This window comes from Oncorhynchus nerka, linkage group LG24 (assembly GCF_034236695.1).
Source record: "Oncorhynchus nerka isolate Pitt River linkage group LG24, Oner_Uvic_2.0, whole genome shotgun sequence".
Lineage (NCBI taxonomy): Eukaryota > Metazoa > Chordata > Actinopteri > Salmoniformes > Salmonidae > Oncorhynchus > Oncorhynchus nerka.
The window spans coordinates 57,368,568-57,391,259 of record NC_088419.1 but is presented as its reverse complement, the minus strand read 5'-3'; the positions used below and the strand labels follow the sequence as shown (position 1 = coordinate 57,391,259).

At 42.1% G+C, this 22,692-nt stretch overlaps 1 protein-coding gene and 1 long non-coding RNA gene across 2 annotated transcripts in view; one reads left to right on the top strand and one right to left on the bottom strand.

Moving 5' to 3' along the window:
- ncanb (neurocan b) overlaps positions 1–22,692 on the top strand; it is a 180,364-nt gene that overhangs the window by 88,849 nt on the left and 68,823 nt on the right. Inside the window, exon 10 of the mRNA XM_029632404.2 lies at positions 15,130–15,246. Within this exon, the coding sequence (XP_029488264.1) occupies positions 15,130–15,246 (117 nt within the window). The remainder of the gene's footprint in view (positions 1–15,129; positions 15,247–22,692) is intronic.
- The window catches only part of LOC135564321 (uncharacterized), a 44,855-nt gene continuing 36,089 nt past the window's right edge, over positions 13,927–22,692 (bottom strand). Inside the window, exons 2-3 of the long non-coding RNA XR_010460921.1 lie at positions 21,220–21,320; positions 13,927–14,121 (exon numbers count right to left, since the gene is read on the bottom strand). This is a non-coding gene — a long non-coding RNA (uncharacterized LOC135564321). The remainder of the gene's footprint in view (positions 14,122–21,219; positions 21,321–22,692) is intronic.

The window sequence follows — 22,692 nt, the reverse complement described above, 5'->3', positions numbered from 1 at the left end:
TTACTTGTGTGAGACTAAGATAAAAAATAAGTGGTGTACATGGTGCGTTAAGGCAATCAGAAATAAGACATTGCAAACTGGACACTTTCCTGCATATGCATGCGTTCTGGAGACGCACCATATCTTCGCCACACCCCTCCCCTTCTTCTTAATGCAACATTTTAAATTATACTCAAGACAAGACACATTAGCTTTGTTCAAATACTCATACTAAGCATACTATTTGTGACGTAAATTGAGTATGTAGTATGTTTATTGGTCATAGTATGGCTACAGTTAGTATGCCAAGTTCCCGGATGTCATACTACATTTGCCAAAATATGAAGTATACAAGCAGTGGACACTATTTCAGTTCTTTTAGGGCCCATAATGCAATTCTTCAGAAAATGGACATTGCTTCACAACGTTTTCAGATTTCAAGAAAATGGAGGAAAATATCCGAAAAGAGTGGATACAATTTCATTGCTTTAAATAATTGTGACAAATGTTAAAATGTTGAGCAATGTAATAAAGTAATGGCTTTTCAAATAAGTTACACGTTATGTTTGCTGACAATTTGTTAGTTACAAACGTACCCGTACCCGAAGTCGTAAAATGTTTAGATAGTAATTTGTTATGCTAACAAGCTAGCAATAATTGTGAAGTGCTAGTACACTCAACTGAAAGAATACTGTTTGTTTACAGTATTCTAAAATGAACTATTAGTATAGTATGTCATATATACTCATTAAGTATGCAGTATACACTATGTTAGTATGGGTATTCAAACACAGCTATGGTCTTTACACATATTTTAGACACTTTTTACTGACAGCCACAACTCAAATCAGGGTTTTTCTACAACATAACTAAGTTTCACATGTTACATTTATTATATTTCTAGGTGATTTAAAGATTAACTGGCATTCATCAAGCTGTCCACTCAAGAAAAATCTTCAAATCAACAGTGCCTGCAACCTTGTTCAGGTTATCAGTCAACCTACCAGGGTAGTTACAAACAGCACAGGAATGAAATCATCAACATGTATTGCTCACATCTTTACTAATGCTGCAGAAATGTGCTTTAAAGCAGTATACAAATACATAGGATGTAGTGATTACAATATAGTAGCCAAAATACAATTTTGGGGGGCAAAATCGGTGTCCAAAATTACCGATTTCCGATTGTTATGGAAACTTGAAATCAGCCCTAATTAATCGGCCATTCCGATTAATCGGTCCACCTCTAATATCTAGGACAACCAAAGTTCCAAAGGCTGGGCCTAATATAGTGTTTAAGAGGTCATACAAAAATAGTTGTAGTGATTCTTATGTTGATGATATAAAGAATAATTGCTGGTCTGTGGTGTGTAACGAGGAGCAACCAGACACTGCACTTTACACATATATTGCTTTTTCCAGTTGCTAATAAGCATGCACCTATTAGGAAAATGACAGTAAAAATGGTTAAATCCCCTTGGATTGATGAGGAATTGAAAAACTGTATGGTTGAGAGGGATGAGGCAAATGGTATGGCAATAAGTCTGGCAGCACAACTGATTGGTAAACGTACCACAAATTGAGAAATCATGTGACTAAACTGAATAAAAATAAACTATAGTATGAAACCAAAATAAAGAATGATAGTGGAGCACCTTAAATTACATTTTTGGCTCATTCATTACAAAACCCATTGATATTGCCGACCACTTTAATGATATTTTCATTGGCAAGATTAAGAAACTTGGCAAGTGCAGCAACAAAGTATATCTGACAAAATTATAAAATTCCGTAAAGTGTGTGTGGAACAGTTTTAAAAAGTATTGTGTCTATCAACAATGACACCGGGGTCTTGCAACCTGGATGGAACATTACCTTAATAGCGGACGATATTTCCACTCCTATTTGCCATATCTTCAATTTAAGCCTCGTAGAAAGTCTGTGCCCCCAGACCTGGAGGGAAGCAAAAGTCATTCCGCTAATTGGATTGCGCACAATTCAAATAAATTATCATAAAAATGTGGATATTAAACATAACAAGTGTCTTATATATCGGTTAAAAGCTTAAATTCTTGTTAATTCAACTGCATTGTCTGATTTACAATAGGTTTTACAGTGAAAGCATGCCATGCGATTGTTTGAGGACGGTGCCCCACATCAAAATATTTTTCAACCAGCACAGGCTTCGTAAAATCACTTACACGTATTCACTTACTTTTTGAAAATTTTCCTCTGATTTGCCATCCCAAGGGTCCCAGCTACAACATGCATGGTCGTTTTGTTAGATAGTTTATTCAGTAGATTGGTCCATCTTTATGTCCCAAAAAGTCAGTTTAGTTGGCGCCATAGATTTGAGTAATCCACTCGTTCACCATGCAGAGAAAGGAATCCAAAAAGCTACTGCCAAACTTTGTTAAAAGAAGTCAAAATACATTTCTATCTAATCCTCAGGTACCCTAAAATGTAATTAAACTATAATATTTCATATGGAAAGAAGTATGTTCAATAGAAAAGCAAAATTAGCAAGTGCGCATCCTCTTCAAAGCGCACGCACAGACTGATTTCCAACTCTAACTCCCAGTAACAAAACTCAAAATCCTTCCTCATTTTGGAAGAAACAAGTCTGAAACCTTGCAATCTGGGAGCTGGAATTGCATATGACCATTAGCTTTCCATTGAAAGAGCATGGGCTCTCAAAATCTGGCTGGTTTTTCTTTGGATTTTCTCCTACCATATCAATTGTGTTACAGTCTCATATATTATTGTAACATTTCTTCAAAGTGTTTTCTATCCAATGGTACCAATTATATGCATATCCTGGCTTCTGGGCCTGATTAACAGGCAGACAGGAAGTGGAGAAAAATAGACCCTAGCCTGAAGAGGTTTTAACGTCAATGGCGCTGTAGTGCAGCGGGTCGAGAGTTACCTCAACTAACCTGTACCCCCACACACTGACTCGGTACCGGTACCCCCTGTATGTAGCCTCATTATTGTTATGTTCTTTTTTACTTTAGTTTATTTGGTAAATATTTTCTTAACTCTTCTTGAACTGCACTATTTATTAAGGGCTTGTAAGTAAGCATTTCACGGTAAGGTCTACACTTGTTGTATTCGGCGCATATGACAAATAGAGTTTGATTTGATTTAAGATGGGGAGAAGTCTGTTCATAATAATGCACTGCTCTGCCTTAACAACCCTATCAACAAGGCAGGTCCTACAGGCCCTAGTTTTGTCGCACATGGACTACTGTTCAGTAGTTTGGTCAGGTGCCACAAAGAGGGACTTGGGAAAAATACAACTGGCTCAGAACAGGGCAGCACGGCTAGCCCTTAAATGTACACGTACAGTGCCTTGCGAAAGTATTCAGCCCCCTTGAACTTTGCGACCTTTTGCCACATTTCAGGCTTCAAACATAAAGATATAAAACTGTATTTTTTTGTGAAGAATCAACAACAAGTGGGACACAATCATGAAGTGGAACGACATTTATTGGATATTTCAAACTTTTTTAACAAATTCAGCCCCTTTACTTTCAGTGCAGCAAACTCTCTCCAGAAGTTCAGTGAGGATCTCTGAATGATCCAATGTTGACCTAAATGACTAATGATGATAAATACAATCCACCTGTGTGTAATCAAGTCTCCGTATAAATGCACCTGCACTGTGATAGTCTCAGAGGTCCGTTAAAAGCGCAGAGAGCATCATGAAGAACAAGGAACACACCAGGCAGGTCCGAGATACTGTTGTGAAGAAGTTTAAAGCCGGATTTGGATACAAAAAGATTTCCCAAGCTTTAAACATCCCAAGGAGCACTGTGCAAGCGATAATATTGAAATGGAAGGAGTATCAGACCACTGCAAATCTACCAAGACCTGGCCGTCCCTCTAAACTTTCAGCTCATACAAGGAGAAGACTGATCAGAGATGCAGCCAAGAGGCCCATGATCACTCTGGATGAACTGCAGAGATCTACAGCTGAGGTGGGAGTCTCTGTCCATAGGACAACAATCAGTCGTATATTGCACAAATCTGGCCTTTATGGAAGAGTGGCAAGAAGAAAGCCATTTCTTAAAGATATCCATAAAAAGTGTTGTTTAAAGTTTGCCACAAGCCACCTGGGAGACACACCAAACATGTGGAAGAAGGTGCTCTGGTCAGATGAAACCAAAATTGAACTTTTTGGCAACAATGCAAGACGTTATGTTTGGCGTAAAAGCAACACAGCTCATCACCCTGAACACGCCATCCCCACCGTCAAACATGGTGGTGGCAGCATCATGGTTTGGGCCTGCTTTTCTTCAGCAGGGACAGGGAAGATGGTTAAAATTGATGGGAAAATGGATGGAGCCAAATACAGGACCATTCTGGAAGAAAACCTGATGGAGTCTGCAAAAGACCTGAGACTGGGACGGAGATTTGTCTTCCAACAAGACAATGATCCAAAACATAAAGCAAAATCTACAATGGAATGGTTCAAAAATAAACATATCCAGGTGTTAGAATGGCCAAGTCAAAGTCCAGACCTGAATCCAATCAAGAATCTGTGGAAAGAACTGAAAACTGCTGTTCACAAATGCTCTCCATCCAACCTCACTGAGCTCGAGCTGTTTTGCAAGGAGGAATGGGAAAAAATTTCACTCTCTCGATGTGCAAAACTGATAGAGACATACCCAAGCGACTTACAGCTGTAATCGCAGCAAAAGGTGGAGCTACAAAGTATTAACTTAAGGGGGCCGAATAATTTTGCACGCCCAATTTTTCAGTTTTTGATTTGTTAAAAAAGTTTGAAATATCCGATAAATGTCGTTCCACTTCATGATTGTGTCCCACTTGTTGTTGATTCTTCACAAAAAAATACAGTTTTATATCTTTGTTTAAAGCCTGAAATGTGGCAAAAGGTCGCAAAGTTCAAGGGGGCCGAATACTTTCGCAAGGCACTGTAGATCTAACATTAATAATATGCATGTCAAACTTCATCACTACATGCTTTTGTACGAATTGTTGACAAGCTGAATGTACCGAGCTGTGTGTTTAAACTACTAGCACACAGCTCTGACACCCATGCATACCCCACAAGACACGCCACCAGAGGTCTCTTCACAATCCCCAAGTCCAGAAAAGTCTATGGGAGGCACACAGTACGACATCAGTAGAGCCATGATTATATGGAACTCTATTCCACATCAGGTAACTGATGCAAGCAGTAGAATAAGATACAAAACAAATGGTAAAAGTACACCTTGGAACAGCAGGGACTGTGAAGAAACACACACAAAGGTACACAAGCGCTAGCACACACACTCTATACACACATACTGTCACGCCCTGACCTTGGTTATCTTTGTTTTCTTTATTATTTTGGTTAGGTCAGGGTGTGACGAGGGTGATATATGTATTTTTTATGCCTATGGTTGCCTAGATTGGTTCTCAATCAGAGGCAGCTGTTTATCGTTGTCTCTGATTGGGGACCCTATTTAGGTAGCCATATGCCTTGGATAGTTTGTGGGTTATTGTCTATGTGTAGTTGCCTGTGTCTGCACTGTTCATCGTGTCACGGTCGTGTTGTTGTTTTGGTTAGTTTGTTCTTTGTGTTCTTCCTTCATTAAAAGAAGAATGTATTCTAATCACGCTGCGCTTTGGTCCACTCTTTACGACGAACATGACACATTGTAATAATATTGTTGTATGGCGATATTATACATTTGTAGATATGTAGTGGTGTAATAATGTTACATGATGTACTGTTTTATATTTTGTTTTATGTGTAATGTAAGTATCTTAATGTGTTTGGACCCCAGGAAGAGTAGCTGCTGTCTGGGAAGGAACTAATGGGGATCCATAATAAGGCCATATGCATATGCGCACACACTCAGCTGTGGGTGTTACGAGACACGAATTTCATCGAATTATCAAGACATCAATGTAGCAGTAGAACAAATATCACAATATCGGCGTATAGGTTCAAATAACATAAATCAATGTAGACTACAGCAGAATACACATATGAGAATATATAGACCTCCAGCCTATGTGATATGATGCACATATTCAGATTAACTTCACAGTACAGAAAAAGTTTATAAATCCTGACAGTCAACTTCTTGCTCAAAGCCATAAGAGGGCCTGTGATGTTCAGCCTCCTTCTAAGCCTGTTCTGAAGATTCTGACTGTAGAGTATTTTTTACATGTTGAGTATTAACTATAACCTGGGTGTCCTCTTTAGCCTTGTCTACAAGGCTTGCTGCCACCAAATGTGACTTGGTTCGGGCATGTTCAAAAACCTTTTTTTTCTGAGGGCTCTTCGTTTGTTTTGTTTTTAAGTCTGAGCCAGAGGACGATACTTTACATTCTACCCCTTCTTTTGCTATTTTAATCCCTCCAGTCATTTCTAGACACAAGCTCCCTATCCTTTTGCATGTTGTACAGCCCAGCTTTGAATTTTGCATGACAAGCCAGAGGTTATACGTTTGCTTGTTCTTGAACTGCAAATTGCACCCGCTCCGAGAACTTTGTTGGTGGATGATGTACTGTCCCCCCTAGCTCCCCGTCTCCCTCTCCCGCTGAGTCTGACTCACTAGCAGGCCTACTAGCTAGTGGCGGTGCCGAGGGTTATGCTGAACTGATGGGATTAGCAGCTCTGCAAGCTAAGGCATCGCCATCAGGAACAGTTTTCTCCTCACTCCTCTACTCCGCGACTGACAGTTCTCTGGCTTAAGATCAGTGATTTACCCCAATCCCCCTCTGCATAATCTCTATGTACAAATAAGCGAGCAGGTCTGGAATCAGTGTGGCAGGATATGATGATTACACAGAAGGATCACAGCACTTTTACATTATTGTCTTTCTGGGGGGTGGGAGAAATAACAAGGAGGTAACTTTATTTAACACTGATTGCTTTTACTAGAATGTTTACAGTGTGAACAGTGAAACAATTAATAAATCATGCCGCGAGAGGTACCGGGCAAATAGGTGCTGGAATGAACAAAGTCAATCTGAGAGGTGCCAGGATCCGACTCAAATTAAGCACTGCCTCGATGCCTAAGTCATGCTGCCTGGTGAAGTATTTTATTTAGACAGGAGTAATTATATAATTTTGGCAAAACATACATTTACTTTAATCCAGCATCCTAACAGTGCACTGTGCACACGCCAACTTTCCTTTCAAATTCACAGGAGGCTGAAACCAGAGATCTGTAATGACGAGATGCTCATGTCTATGCACTAACAATGTGAGTCTTTGCTCCAAAGGCGGGAGGTCAGGCGACAAGCTTAGGTCTGCGTATTATTCGCATAGAAACGCATATGGTTTATAATGGACTGATTTTGGTCAGAGTGAGCCCTCTCACTTAGTCTCTTCCTCTCTGCTGAAACTATAGTATGGAGCGAGATAGCTGCCAAAAAGGTTGAACGTGCATATCGTTAGGATCGTAAGAATATCCATACATAACTTGTTAGGATCATAAGAAAAGCCATGCATCAAACATGAAATGAAAACATTTAGATCTGTAAACGTACAAACATAGGGATGTTATGATTATGAGTGAACATTTACACGTTCAATTCTTACTTTACGTTTACCTTTACGCGATTAGTTTTAAAACAGAAATTGAGTTCTGAAATTATTCCTACATGTTGAAAGCCTATTCTTTTCTTTGAATAGACTTAAATTAAACATTTACTTATTAAAGTGATAGGCGAAAGAATTTTGATAATTTTGATAATTCAGTTCTATTGTCTTTGATTTAGTTCCTATTGCAACTCAGACAAATGACTGAATGGATGACATACTGACTGAATGGATGACATACTGACTGAATGGATGACATACTGACTGACCTGAATGAAGGATGAATTAAATGTTCAAATATGTTGGAATGACGAGTTGCACACATCAATCATGCTCTTCACTTTATTTGGCTCGTAGGCAAATAGACCCACATTAGGGTATAATGGCTCTATATGGCTGCATGCCTCCAGAAAGACATCTGAGGCTGAGGGGTGCTTTTCCGAAGGCGCATGGTGCTGTGGTGCTACATGGAGATCACAAGCTCTTCAACTGGGCAGCAGTGTCGCGATGGAGGGAATCGCCTATTCGGAGGCTACCTAAGACCATTGCAACAGACTTATTGTAAAGTGTGGGAATAGGCTTATGCCAGACAGCCTACGTTTAACCTCTCCCTTGTACAAAGTCCATATGTTCATGAAGCAATTCATATAAATCATGTCAAATGGTTTTAAATTCATATTAACCCCTGTTACAGAATATGCTTGGTCAAGATTTTGAGTGCTGAAATAAATATCAAAATATTCTCCCCCAAAAAATATTTTGAGTGGCAAAGACTCCAGTGGTCAGACATAATTCATAGGTTCACCAAACATCTAGTATTATTCTATGTTTCTGGTAGATACTACTGGTTATGATGAATTATTCCTGGTATATACTGCTGTTAATGATTCAGTATTTATTGTAGATACTACTGGTTATGATTGTAGACAGAGCCCAGAGAATGGGATGGTGCAAGACTGAATGAGTCAAATTTTGATTCGGTGCATGCATGGAGATGTCCACGTCACCCAGAGATATGCCCATGCTGTAGAGATACACCTAGCGGACTGAAACTTTACTGTTGTAGGCATAATACAGCTAGCGCTATCTAGACTTGTGCTGGCAAACAAATCCATTACATTAGCTACCTAAATGTGAAGTAAACTCAACTGAGGAGTAATAAAGAATTGGACACGTTTAACTTGAAAACGTGCAGAATACCTCTTTCCAGTTTCCTTGACTTACGTTCTTCCGTGTTGTAATTGTTCGCGTAGTGCTCCTCACAGGCCGTTTGGTGTGCCTTTTTTGTGTTGGTGAGATGAAACTGCCAAAACTCTGAAAGGTATTATTGTACTTCAGAATTGCAACACAAGATGTGTTCAAACCTAAAAGGTTAGTCCGTAATCATAACATGGTGTTGGCTTGTTCCCAGATTAAATTTCATGTCATGTTTCACGTATGGCTTTTCTTGCAATCCTAACAATTTACGTATGGATTTTCTTACGATTCTAATGATACATATATTCAACCTTTTGGCAAGTATCTCGCTCCATACGACACTGCTCAAAAAAATTAAGGGAACACTTAAACAACACAATGTAACTACAAGTCAATCACACTTCTGTGAAATCAAACTGTCCACTAAGGAAGCAACACTGATTGACAATACATTTCACATGCTGTTGTGCAAAAGGTATAGACAACAGGTGGAAATGATAGGCAACTAGCAAGACACCCCCAATAAAGGAGTGGTTCTGCAGGTGTTGACCACAGACCACTTCTCAGTTGCTATGCTTCCTGGCTGATGTTTTGGTCACTTTTGAATGCTGGCGGTGCTTTCACTCTAGTGGTAGCATGAGTCTACAACCCACACAAGTGGCTCAGGTAGTGCAGCTCATCCAGGATGGAACATCAATGCGAGCTGTGGCAAGAAGGTGTGCTGTCTCTGTCAGCGTAGTGTCCAGAGCATGAAGGCTCTACCAGGAGACAGGCCAGTACATCAGGAGACGTGGAGGAGGCCGTAGAAAGAAAACAACACAGCAGCAGGACCGCTACCTCCGCCTTTGTGCAAGGAGGAGCAGGAGGAGCACTGCCAGAGCCCTGCAAAATGACCTCCAGCAGGCCACAAATGTGCATGTGTCTGCTCAAACGGTCAGAAACAGACTCCATGAGGGTGGTATGAGGGCCCGACGTCCACAGGTGGGGGTTGTGCTTACAGCCCAACACCGTGCAAGACGTTTGGCATTTGCCAGAGAACACCAAGATTGGCAAATTCGCCACTGGCGCACTGTGCTCTTCACAGATGAAAGCAGGTTCACACTGAGCACGTGACAGATGTGACAGAGTCTGGAGATGCCGTGGAGAACGTTCTGCTGCCTGCAACATCCTCCAGCATGACCGGTTTGGCGGTGGGTCAGTCATGGTGTTGGGTGGCATTTCTTTGGGGGGCCGCACAGCCCTCCATGTGCTCGCCAGAGGTAGCCTGACTGCCATTAGGTACCGAGATGAGATCCTCAGACCCCTTGTGAGACCATATGCTGGTGCGGTTGGCCCTGGGTTCCTCCTAATGCAAGACAATGCTAAACCTCATGTACTGGAGTGTGTCAGCAGTTCCTGCAAGAGGAAGGAATTGATGCTATGGACTGGCCCGCCTGTTCCCCAGACCTGAATCCAATTGAGCACATCTGGGACATCATGTCTCGCTCCATCCACCAACGCCACGTTGCACCACAGACTGTCCAGGAGTTGGCGGATGCTTTAGTCCAGGTCTGGGAAGAGATCCCTCAAGAGACCATCCGCCACCTCATCAGGAGCATGCCCAGGCATTGTAGGGAGGTCATACAGGCACGTGGAGGCCACACACACTACTGAGCCTCATTTTGACTTGTTTTAAGGACATTACATCAAAGTTGGATCAGCCTGTAGTGTGGTTTTCCACTTTAATTTTGAGTGTGACTCCAAATCCAGACCTCCATGGGTTGATAAATTTGATTTCCATTGATAATTTTTGTGTGATTTTGTTGTCAGCACATTCAACTATGTAAAGAAAAAAGTATTTAATAAGAATATTTCATTCATTCAGATCTAGGATGTGTTATTTTAGTGTTCCCTTTGTTTTTTTGAGCAGTGTATATGACAGGAGAAAGCATCCGAACAAGCGAAACAGCGCCGCCCCTCTATATGTAGTCCATGTATCTGATGCTGTCTGGCCAGAAATATTATGACATGCCACATCACTTCAATGCTTTAACTGTGACACATGCTGACTAGACTGGGCAGGCGCACATTGATTTTGTCCATCCACACCAGATGTGATCAGGGCAAGCAGGTTGAAATATCAAAACGAACTCTGAACCGACTATTTTTGGGGACAGGTCGAAACACATGGAACATTCATGACCATTTAGATAGCTTGCGGTTGCTAGCTAATTTGTCCTGGGATATGAATATTGGGTTGTATTTTACCTGAAATGCACAAGTTCCTTTTTTTCGGGATCTTTATAGAATTTCTGGCCATTTTGAGTCACACAAAATTCTGTGTTTCAATATTCCGACAATTAAGCCACAGATAAAAGGGGAAACTGTAGTTATTTTCTAGTTTTCTCTAATCCTTCAGTCATCCTCTTCTTCTTCTTCTTCTTCTTCTGTGGACTTTATATAGCGGTAGGCAATCAACTTTAAGGTGCATTACCACCACCAACTGGACTGGAGTGTGGACCTCAGTTCATCTTTCAATCACATGACAACCCCCTTGGTGTTTTGCCAAAAGGCACCTAAAGGACTCAGACCATGAGAAACAACAGTCTCTAGTCTGATGAAACCAAGATGAAACTCTTTGGCCTGAATTCCAAGTGTCACGGCTGGAGGAAACCTGGATCCATCCCTACGGTGAGTCACGGTGGTGGCAGCATCATGCTGTGGGGATGTTTTTCAGTGACTGGGAGACTAGTCAGGGTCGAGGGAAAGATGAACGGAGCAAAGTACAGTTAGATCCTTGATGAAAACCTGCTCCAGAGTGCTCAGGACCTCAAGACTGGAGCGAAAAGGTCAAGGGGTCTGAATACTTTCCGAATGCACTGTATGTGTACATTTTATTTTGCAACACTCGCACACAACGCCAGCGGCGTGGTCAGCTGCATCGTTCTGTTGGCAAACGTCTCGGGCAAAGAATAATCAATATTTCAATATTTTATTTGGACGGGCAAGGAGGTATGGTAGGGCCTACCAGGCCCCCTAAGGCCCGCCCATAACACCAGCCCTGAAATCAAGCTTGTGACTCTACAAAATAGTTTTTTTGTTTTGTGTTTTATGTTTTTTTGTGCCCAACAGCAATGAATGGTCAATAATGCATTGTGTCATTTTGGAGTCCCTTTCATTGTAAATAAGAATAAAACATTTTTCTGAAAACCTTTACATTTGTGTGGATGCTTCCATGATTTCAAATAATCATGAAAGAATTTTTAACATGCTAAGCTCTCACCATTACCAATAACAGGGAGGTAGAGCATTTTTGTCGGTTGTGATATTATATATATCAGAGCAAACAGTCCCAGCTGCTGTGGACCCTGCTGTCTAGAGCTGTGACTAGAGCTGTGTCGTCAGACCCACACAGTCATTGTTAACCATCACATAAAAAAAATGGAGCAGGTGTGGATTCTTTACCAACACAGGGCTAAACAGGCCACTGTCAGATATGTGATGCTAATGAATATATTAGTGGTGGATGGGCTACCACAGATAACCAAGTAACAGAGAACCATGACGTGCCAGTGACTCTCTCAGATAGAGCCCCAGTCTCCACATTGAAGAGCTTTAGATTGAGGAATAATACAGAAGATATAGACAATCTGACAGGTCCTTCATACTGCACTTCACCCTCTCAGTGACACACTCTGTTTGAGAGAGTGAGAGAGACCCAAGGCAGAGGAGGGGGGTGCTGGCCGTGTGACTGTGACTTTCCTTTCCACAAGGTGACAGATTGGCTGCTCTGTCTGTCCCCCACTCCTTTTTATCAGGACGGATGCTCGGTGGGGGGGAGGGGGACAATGTGTGCCACCCCCCCGCGTCACTCTGATGAGCTGGGTACTCATAAATGACCTGATCATCGCCCAGTCAGGCACACTTGGAGCCACCTCTTTTAATGCCATATGACCGTGTTGTTGCGAGGTAATTAACACATTTTATTTTGCCAGGCTATAAATCCAAGCACCGCTCTTCAAGGGAAACATTTTTGAATAAATGGTGAAAGAGTAGATTAAGTCGTAATTATAGGCTCTACTTTTAGGACGGAGCTGGTGTTTGACAAGGAAAGTTGCACAGCACCAGGTTATGAGGCTTTGTTTCGTGGCTGTGGGGAGAGATAGCTACATTAAGTATGGTTGTATTAGCCAACCCAGATAAGTTTCCAGGCCCAGACACAATCTGATGCGCTACATCTCTTTTCCAGCATTTATAATACCCAGGCTTACTTAATGATGTATGAGGGGAAAGATACAAGCTCACCCGACCCGGATAGGGAGAATTCTAGTATGTGTAAATCTCTCTGTGTGTGTGCTTGAGAGAGAACTGCAGTATGTGTGTGTGTGTGCGTGTGTGTGTGTGTGTGTGTGTGTGTGTGTGTGTGTGTGTGTGTGTGCGTGCGTGCCTGCGTGCGTGCGTGCGTGCATTCACTTACTTGTGCGTGTCAAATAAAATGTTATTTGTCACATGGTGTAAACCAACAGAGTAATGCTTACTTATGGGCCCTTCCCAACAATGCAGAGAGAAAGAAATTAAACATTAAATTATGAAAGTGATAGGCTAAAGAACTTTGGCAAATGTAGATCATTTTGAATACACACATGGATTTCAATAAAAATAATTATAAGACTATTCTGTTCTATTCTCTTTCAGTCATTTGTCTGAGTTGATTTTGTTTGATTTAGTTCCCATTGCAACTCAGACAAATGACTGAATGGATGACATACTGACTGAATGGATGACATACTGACTGAATAGATGACATACTGACTGAATGGATGACATACTGACTGAATGGATGACATACTGACTGAATGGATGACATACTGACTGAATGGATGACATACTGACTGAATAGATGACATACTGACTGAATGGATGACATACTGACTGAATGGATGACATACTGACTGAATGGATGACATACTGACTGAATAGATGACATACTGACTGAATGGATGACATACTGACTGAATGGATGACATACTGACTGAATAGATGACATACTGACTGAATGGATGACATACTGACTGAATGGATGACATACTGACTGAATGGATGACATACTGACTGAATGGATGACATAATGACTGAATGAAGGATGAATTAAATGTTCAAATATGTTGGAATGACGAGTTGCACACATCATGCATGCTCTTCACTTTATTTGGCTCGTAGGCAAATAGACCCACATTAGGGTATAATGGCTCTATATGGCTGCATGCCTCCAGAAAGACATCTGAGGCTGAGGGGTGCTTTTCCGAAGGCGCATGGTGCTGTGGTGCTACATGGAGATCACAAGCTCTTCAACTGGGCAGCAGTGTCGCGATGGAGGGAATCGCCTATACGGAGGCTACCTAAGACCATTGCAACAGAGTTATTGTAAAGTGTGGGAATAAGCTTATGCCAGACTTAGCCTACGTTTGTCCATAAGTAAATAAATATATATCATGTCAAATGGTTTTAAATTCATATTAACCCCTCTTACAGAATATGCTTTGGCAAGATTTTGAGTGCTGAAATAAATATCAAAATATTTTGAGTGGCAAAGACTCCAGTGGTCAGACATAATTCATAGGTTCACCAAACATCTAGTATTATTCTATGTTTCTGGTAGATACTACTGGTTATGATTCATTTTCCTGGTATATACTACTGGTTATGATTGTAGACAGAGCCCAGAGAATGGGATGGTGCAAAATTGAATGAGTTCTATGTTGATAGGGTGCATGCATGGAGATGTCCACGCCACCCAGAGATATGCCCATGCTGTAGAGATACACCTTGCGGCCTGGAACTTACGGGCCCTTCCCAACAAAGCAGAGAGAAAGAAAATAGAGAAATAATAGAAAAGTAATAACGCATAATAATAAAAGCAATAATAAATACACAAATACACATAAATTGGCTATACAGTGCCTTCGGAAACCTTCAACAAAGTACTGAGCAAAGGGTGTGAGTACTTATGAAAATGTTTTATTTACATTTATTAAAGTTTTTTTAATTCGTAAAAATGTCTAAAAACCTGTTTTTGCTTTGGGATATTGATTAGGGGAAAAAATGACGGGACATTTTTTTTTTTAGAATAAGACAAATTTGGAAAAAAGTCAAGGGGTATATCAGACCATGGGGTACCAGTACCGAGGCGATGTGTACGAGGTAATTGAGGTACATATGTACATCAACTAGGACTAAAGCAACATATAATTAACAGTAGCAGCAGCGTTTGTAATGAGTCAAAAACGTTAGTGCAAAAAAAGGGTAATGCAAATAGTCCAGGTAGCTGTTTGGCATGTGTGTGTTAATGTACTGCATCTCTGTGTACACATCTCCCCTAACCCCCCTGCTCTATCTCCATTCTACAGCTGAAGACAACCCGTGCCAGACCAACCCCTGTCTGCATGGAGGCAGCTGCCTGCCGGAGGGCGACGGCTACAGCTGCTACTGCCCCCAGGGCTACTCTGGAGAGAGCTGCGAGATCGGTGAGTTGGGTCAGGGGTTAAAGGTCACTGTGGAGAGGGGGAAAGGTTAAGAGCTGCAGAAGGTCACCCTCTTTCCAGCCCTGTGTGTTGTACTCATAGCCAGACACAGAATCATTGTAGATTTACTGTTTAACTATAGCTGATACAAATACACTGTGTACAAAGCATTATGAACACCTTCCTAATATTGAGCCCCCCCCCACCCCCACCCCCAAAAGAGCTTCAATTCGTTGAGGAATGGACTCTACAAGGTGTCCAAAGTGTTCCACAGGGATGCTGACCTATGTTGACTCCAATGCTTCCCACAGTTGTGTCAAGTTGGCTGGATGTCCTTTGGGTGGGTGACCTTTCTTGATACACACGAGAAACTGTTGAGCTTGATCTACACTGAATGAAGTGGATTTAACAAGTGACATCAATAAGTGATCATAGCTTTCCCCTGTATTCATCTGTTCAGTCTGTGTGATGGAAAGATACAGTAAATGTGTAATGTTTTGCTCCAATGCCTGCGTTGATGGTATTTGACATTATCACTGGCTCAGTCAGTTTTTGCATGAGGAAGTTTAGCTGCATGGTCCTGCTGTGCCCAGGCTGCTGTTCCCTGCTGCTGTTCCCTGCCTGCCTGCAGAGGTGAGGTAAGGCTGCGGAAGCTGCCTGTGACAGAGTGTGTGTGAATGGGGAGGGTGTGTGCTGTTTTCAAAGGTGGGTGTGTGAATGCAAAGTGTCTGTTTTCCGTGCACAGAGGTGAGGCTCTAACAGTGAATGTGTTTGAATGAGGAGGGTGTGTCATTTAAGGTGAGGCTGAGTAAGCATGCTGTGACAGGGAGATGCTGAGTGTTTGTGACTCTCACTGGCAGGCAGGCAGCTCATCTCTCCACTGTGCTGTGTGATGGGAGAATGAGCCAGTCAGAGCTGGGCTGTGCTGGAGTGACCTGGTTGGGCTGCACAGTCACAGGTCTGTGTGTGACTGTCAAGGGGACATGGGCTAAGTCAAGCCAGGTCACTCCAGATCCAAGGCGACATTCAACGTTCATCCAGGTCCCCAGGACATCAGGAGATGCCTTGTGCACTAGCGGCAACTGTGTGTGTTATTAACATCAAGTAGGCCTGCGGCTTGCTAGGGCGTTGTGGATGGACGCAAGCCGCAAGTTCCGGCTCCGAGCGTCCTGTGTTCAAATCCCAGTGCTAGGCACAATTTTATTTTTGACTCTATCCTAAACTTGAACTCTTACCTTAACCATTCGGAATAATCTCTGAACTTAACCGTCAGAATTTGACATTTATATCCCCTCTGGACAAACGTTGAATACTGAAGTCAAACCGTGTGATGTTGACGCTTAGTCCGCGGGTGGAGGGGTAATAAGGGTCGGGAACAGTGTGCGTGTTCGCGGGTGGAGGGGTAATAAGGGTCGGGAACAGTGTGCGTGTTCGCGGGTGGAGGGGTAATAAGGGCCGGGAACAGTGTGCGTGTTCGCGGGTGGAGGGGTAATAAGGGTCGGGAACAGTGTGCGTGTTCGCGGGTGGAGGGGTAATAAGGGTCGGGAACAGTGTGCGTGTTCGCGGGTGGAGGGGTAATAAGGGCCGGGAACAGTGTGCGTGTTCGCGGGTGGAGGGGTAATAAGGGCCGGGAACAGTGTGCGTGTCCGCGGGTGGAGGGGTAATAAGGGCCGGGAACAGTGTGCGTGTTCGCGGGTGGAGGGGTAATAAGGGTCGGGAACAGTGTGCGTGTCCGCGAGTGGAGGGGTAATAAGGGCCGGGAACAGTGTGCGTGTTCGCGGGTGGAGGGGTAATAAGGGTCGGGAACAGTGTGCGTGTCCGCGAGTGGAGGGGTAATAAGGGCCGGGAACAGTGTGCGTGTTCGCGGGTGGAGGGGTAATAAGGGTCGGGAACAGTGTGCGTGTTCGCGGGTGGAGGGGTAATAAGGGCCGGGAACAGTGTGCGTGTCCGCGGGTGATTTTATTTGTCCCCCCAAGAATTCTGTGCAAAAATAGTTTGTATACATTTTTATTGTTGGACATAAACGACTATCAAAACACCAGTAAATCAGCTCCAAGTGATTTGTAAATCTGTTCTGAAGTATTCCCAATCATAATCGAGAGATATACTGTATGTGATCGTATACAAATGTAAGCACGGTTTGAAATGATTATGTTTTAGTCAAATATTATATCTGTTTGGGCTTCTTACGGTCATTTTGCAGTCTACAAATGATTTCTCATTATGTTCTGGGCCCTTACCATCTGCTCAAGAAATGAACTGAACCGTGGCTGAATCTACAGTAGGTGACGATCCCGGTTCTATTGAGTGTTCACTGATCTGGGCTTTAAAGGTTATACATGTAACATTTCTACCTGCAACCAGTACCTAATGTTAATTGCGGTATCAAAGCAATAGAAATCCTGATTTTTTGGGGGTTACACTGCAATTGAGCTTTTTACCACGACTAGTCGGTGCGGCCAGGGTTTTTGTGTACAACTTCCTGTATTACGATTGGTTTACGAGGTCGACAACATATACAGGTATAGGATCTTAATTTGATCGTCCTGTTGCAAGATCATTTTCCTGCAATGCAGGACATTTTAAAATGGTAATGTATTTGAGGTTGACTTCTTAAGTTGTAATTTCCCCTTTGAAAATGTTCAGTAATTATAATCCACATTTCCTGTTTATGACAATCACAATTATGTCAAAAAACATATTGCTTCTAAAATAATGGACTGGACCAACATTGATATTATGGTGGTGTCCACTGGCCATAAATATTTTAACACCTATGAGGGTGCCTTGATTTCTTATGGGCTGCCCATCTCCCCAGGCACCCCTTAAATGAGTGCATTCTGAAATGATTCAAACCCCTTCACTTTTTCCACATTTTTCCTCATCAATCTACACACAATACGCCATAACATCAAAGTGAAAACAGGTTTCTATAATTTTTTGCTAATTTGTTACAAATAAAAAACAGAAATACCTTATTTACATAAGTATTCAGACTCTTTGCTATTAGACTCCAAATTGAGCTCAGGTGCATCCTGTTTCCATTGATCATCCTTGAGCTGTTTCTACAACTTGATTAGAGTCTATCTGTGGTAAATGCAATTGATTGGACATGATTTGGGAAAGGCACTCACCTGTCTATATAAGTTGACAGTGTATGTCAGAGCAAAAACCAAGCAATGAGGTCGAAGGAATTGTCCGTAGAGCTCCGAGACAGGATTGTGTCGAGGCACAGATTTGGGGAAGGGAACCCCAACATTTCGGCAGCATTGAAGGTCCCCAAGACCACAGTGGCCTCCATCATTCTTAAATGGAAGAAGTTTGGAACCATCAAGACTCAGAGACCTAGAGCTGGCCACCCGGCCAAACTGAACAATCGGTGGGAGACGGGCCTTGGTGTGGGAGTTGACCAAGAACTTGATGGTCACTCTGACAGAGCTCCAGAGATCCTCTGTTGAGGACAACCAGCATTCCAGGCCTTTATGGTATGGTGGCCAGACGGAAGTCACTCCTCAGTAAAAAGCACATGACAGCCCGCTTGGAGTTTGCCAAAAGGCACCTAAAGGACTCTCAGATCATGAGAAACAAGACTCTGTGGTCTGATGAAACCAAGAATGCCAAGCGTCACGTCTGGAGAAAACCAGGCACCGCTCATCGCCTGGCCAATACCATCCCTATGGTGAAGCATGGTGGTGGCAGCATCATGGGGAAGTGGGGATGTTTTTCAGCGGCAGGGACTGGGAGACTAGTCGAGGGAAATATGAACGGCACAAAGTACAGAGACCTCCCACTGGGGCGAAGGTTCACCTTCCAACAGGAGAACGACCCTAAGCACACAGCCATGACTGGACTTGAAGCTAATCAAACATCTAGAGGTAGAGGTCGACCGATTATGATTTTGCAATGCCGATACAGATTATTGGAGGACCAAAAAAAGTCGATACCAATTTTTAAAATGTATTTGTAATAATGACAATTACAACAATACTGAATGAACACTTATTTTAACTTAATATAATATACCAATAAAATCAATTTAGCCTCAAATAAATAATGAAACATGTTCAATTTGGTTTAAATAATGCAAAAACAAAGTGTTGGAGAAGAAAGTAAAAGTGCAATATGTGCCATGTAAAAAAGCTAACGTTTAAGTTCCTTGCTCAGAACATGAGAACATATGAAAGCTGGTGGTTCCTTTTAACATGAGTCTTCAATATTCCCAGGTAAGAGGTTTTAGGTTGTAGTTATTATAGGAATTATAGGACAATTTCTCTCTATACGATTCTATACGAAGAAAGGCATTGATGTTTATGCTTAGGTACAGTCATGCAACGATTGTGCTTTTTTCGCAAATGTGCTTTTGTTAAATCATCACCCGTTTGGCGAAGTTGGCTGTCTTTGTTAGGAAGAAATAGTCTTCACAGTTCGCAACGAGCCAGGCGGCCCAAACTGCTGCATATACCCTGACTCTGTTGCAAGAGAAGTGACACATTTTCCCTAGTTAAAAGAAATTCATGTTAGCAAGCAATATTAACTAAATATGCAGGTTTAAAAATATATACTTGTGTATTGATTTTAAGAAAGGCATTGATGTTTATGGTTAGGTACATGTTGGAGCAACGACAGTCCTTTTTCACGAATCCGCACCGCATCGATTATATGCAACAAAGGACACGCTAGATAAACTAGTAATATCATCAACCATGTGTAGTTAACTAGTGATTATGATTGATTGATTGTTTTTTATAAGATAAGTTTAATACTAGCTAGCAACTTACCTTGGCTTCTTACTGCATTTGTGTAACAGGCATGCTCCTCGTGGAGTGCTATGTAAAGCAGGTGGTTAGAGCGTTGGACTAGTTAACCGTAAGGTTGCAAGATTGAATCCCCGAGCTGACAAGGTAAAAATCTATTGTTCTGCCCATGAACAAGGCAGTTAATAACTGACTTGCCTAGTTAAATAAAGGTGTAAAAAAAACTTGGCCAAATCGGTGTCCAAAAATACCGATTTCCGATTGTTATGAAAACTTGAATTCGGCCCTAATTCATTGGCCATTCCGATTAATCGGTCGAGCTCTACTCTGGAGAGACCCGAAAATAGCTGTGCAGCAACGCTCCCCATCCAACCTGACAGAGCTTGAGAGGATATGTAGAGAAGAATGGGATAAACTCTCCAAATACAGGTGTGCCAAGCTTGTAGCATCATAAACCAAGAAGACTCGAGACTGTAATCAATGCCAAAGGTGCTTCAACAAAGTACTGAGTAAAAGGTCTGAATATTTCTGTAAATGTGAAATTGCAGTGTTTTGTGATTAATACATTTGCAAAATGTATAAAAACCTGTTTTTGCTTTGTCATTTATGGGTTATTGTGTGTAGATTGATGAGGAAAATAAGCAATTTAATCAAGTTTAGAATAAGGCTGTAACGTAACAATGTGGAAAAAGTCAAAGGGGTCTGAATCATTTCCGATTGCACAGTAATATCAGAATGTTTTTTCCTAACTATGCAGTAACCATCAGTGTGTGTCCATACTGAGAGATGGAAGAAAGATGTCCATCTCTCCTATGCAAAGGAGTAACTTGTGGGGGACTGCGGGTGGCCAGGCAGCTACAGGAAATATGTTGCACCATTCAGTGCGACACATTTCCACATTTTTCTATTGGACCTCCCCCCGCCCACAATGCCTGAAAACTAGTCCCAATTTATTTTCAGCAGCGAGAGAGGAGTTTGTCATCATGAGGACACCTATTGGATAAATATGCAATCTAAATACTTATGGTCAAATTACTTCTCTGCATTTCTCCCTTTTGTTGTTGGTTCATCACACTAAATGATTTAATCTGAACTAATGTTTTTTTCAGAAAACATTCTTGTGAAAATAAACTGGAGTATAAAAATCTTGTATAAGAGTTTTCTTTTAGGATTCTTTTATTGTATAATACATTTGTATTAATGTGTAGAGATAAGTACTTACCAAAACAGTAGTTCTGGTTTGGTTGTAGCCTTCCATCTAGAGGATGAGGTGACCCCCACAAAAGTTGGTGGTGCTACTGTTGCCATTCCCCGTATGTTTCTCTACAGAGAGTAGAGGAACAGGCAGAGATATGAGGGATGAGTTAGATAAACAGGTGAAATGAGACTTTACAGACAGTTGACTGGAAGGGAAAGGAAAGGGGGATACCTAGTCAGTTGTACAACTGAATGCATTCAACTGAAATGTGTCATCTGCATTTAACCCTCTGAATCAGAGAGGTGCGGGGAGCTGCCTTAATCAACATCCACGTCTTTGGTGCCCGGGGAACAGTGGGTTAACTACCTTGCTCAGGGGCAGAAGGAAGTGTGTGTGTGTGTGTGTGTGTGTGTGTGTGTGTGTGTGTGTGTGTGTGTGTGTGTGTGTGTGTGTGTGTGTGTGTGTGTGTGTGTGTGTGTGTGTGTGTGTGTGTGTGTGTGTGTGTGTGTGTGTGTGTGTGTGTTCTGGTCAACCCAAAAATGCTGGGTTAGGCCAACCAGGAATTGATTTTGTTTAACATGTAGAGATTATTGGATCCCGTTTTCATTACTCCAGCCCCTCCCCTTGCGAGGATAACGCCACTGAGCCTTTTTTAAATGTTTCATGACATTGAAGAACACTTTGGGAGGGATCTTAGATCATTCCTCTATACAGAATCTTTACAGATCCTTGATATCCTTTGTCTGCACATGTCGATTGCCCTCTTCATTTCAAACCACAGGCTTTCAATGAGGTTCCAGTCCAGAGACTGAGTTACGCCCTTGCTCCTATGGATCCCATATACATTAATGCTAAGTCAATGAGGAGAGGTTGCTGTTCCAGGTCACTACTTATGTAGAAGGGTCGCAGGCCAAGGGTCAGAGGTTAAGGGGAGAGGTATTGTCATGGGTGTGATAATCAATCAGCCATCTACTGACCACACACACACACACACACACACACACAAACACAGGCTGTCTGGGGTCGGCAGCCTTCGATTTGGGGATCATCCTAAATTTATGTGGGCTAAAGGCATCGGTGATCAATCAACATTACAGCCACATCAATAAGTCCTGATTATTGCATGTTAAACAGATGAATTACACATGGTTTGTGATGTTAGTTTGGAATTGCTTAGAATCTGTTGGGACATAGTACATTTTGTGTATGTCAATCATATAGAACCAATATTTCTCATTGTCTCTGGCAACAAAACAAAAGGGATTCATTTGGAGCTTTTAAAATGTAGAATAGCATTTTCCCATGATTCATTTCATGTTGTCTGTTCATTTCGTGGATGGTTATTGTCACGCTGTGGTTATTGTCATGGTCGTTTTTCATTCGTCGCCTGCACGAATGCGCACCAGATTGTAGGTGCTCCACAAGTCCAGTTTCGTGAAGTACTGCGCCCCGTGCATTTGTTCGATGATGGTTGGGATGAGGGGTAAAGGATAGCTG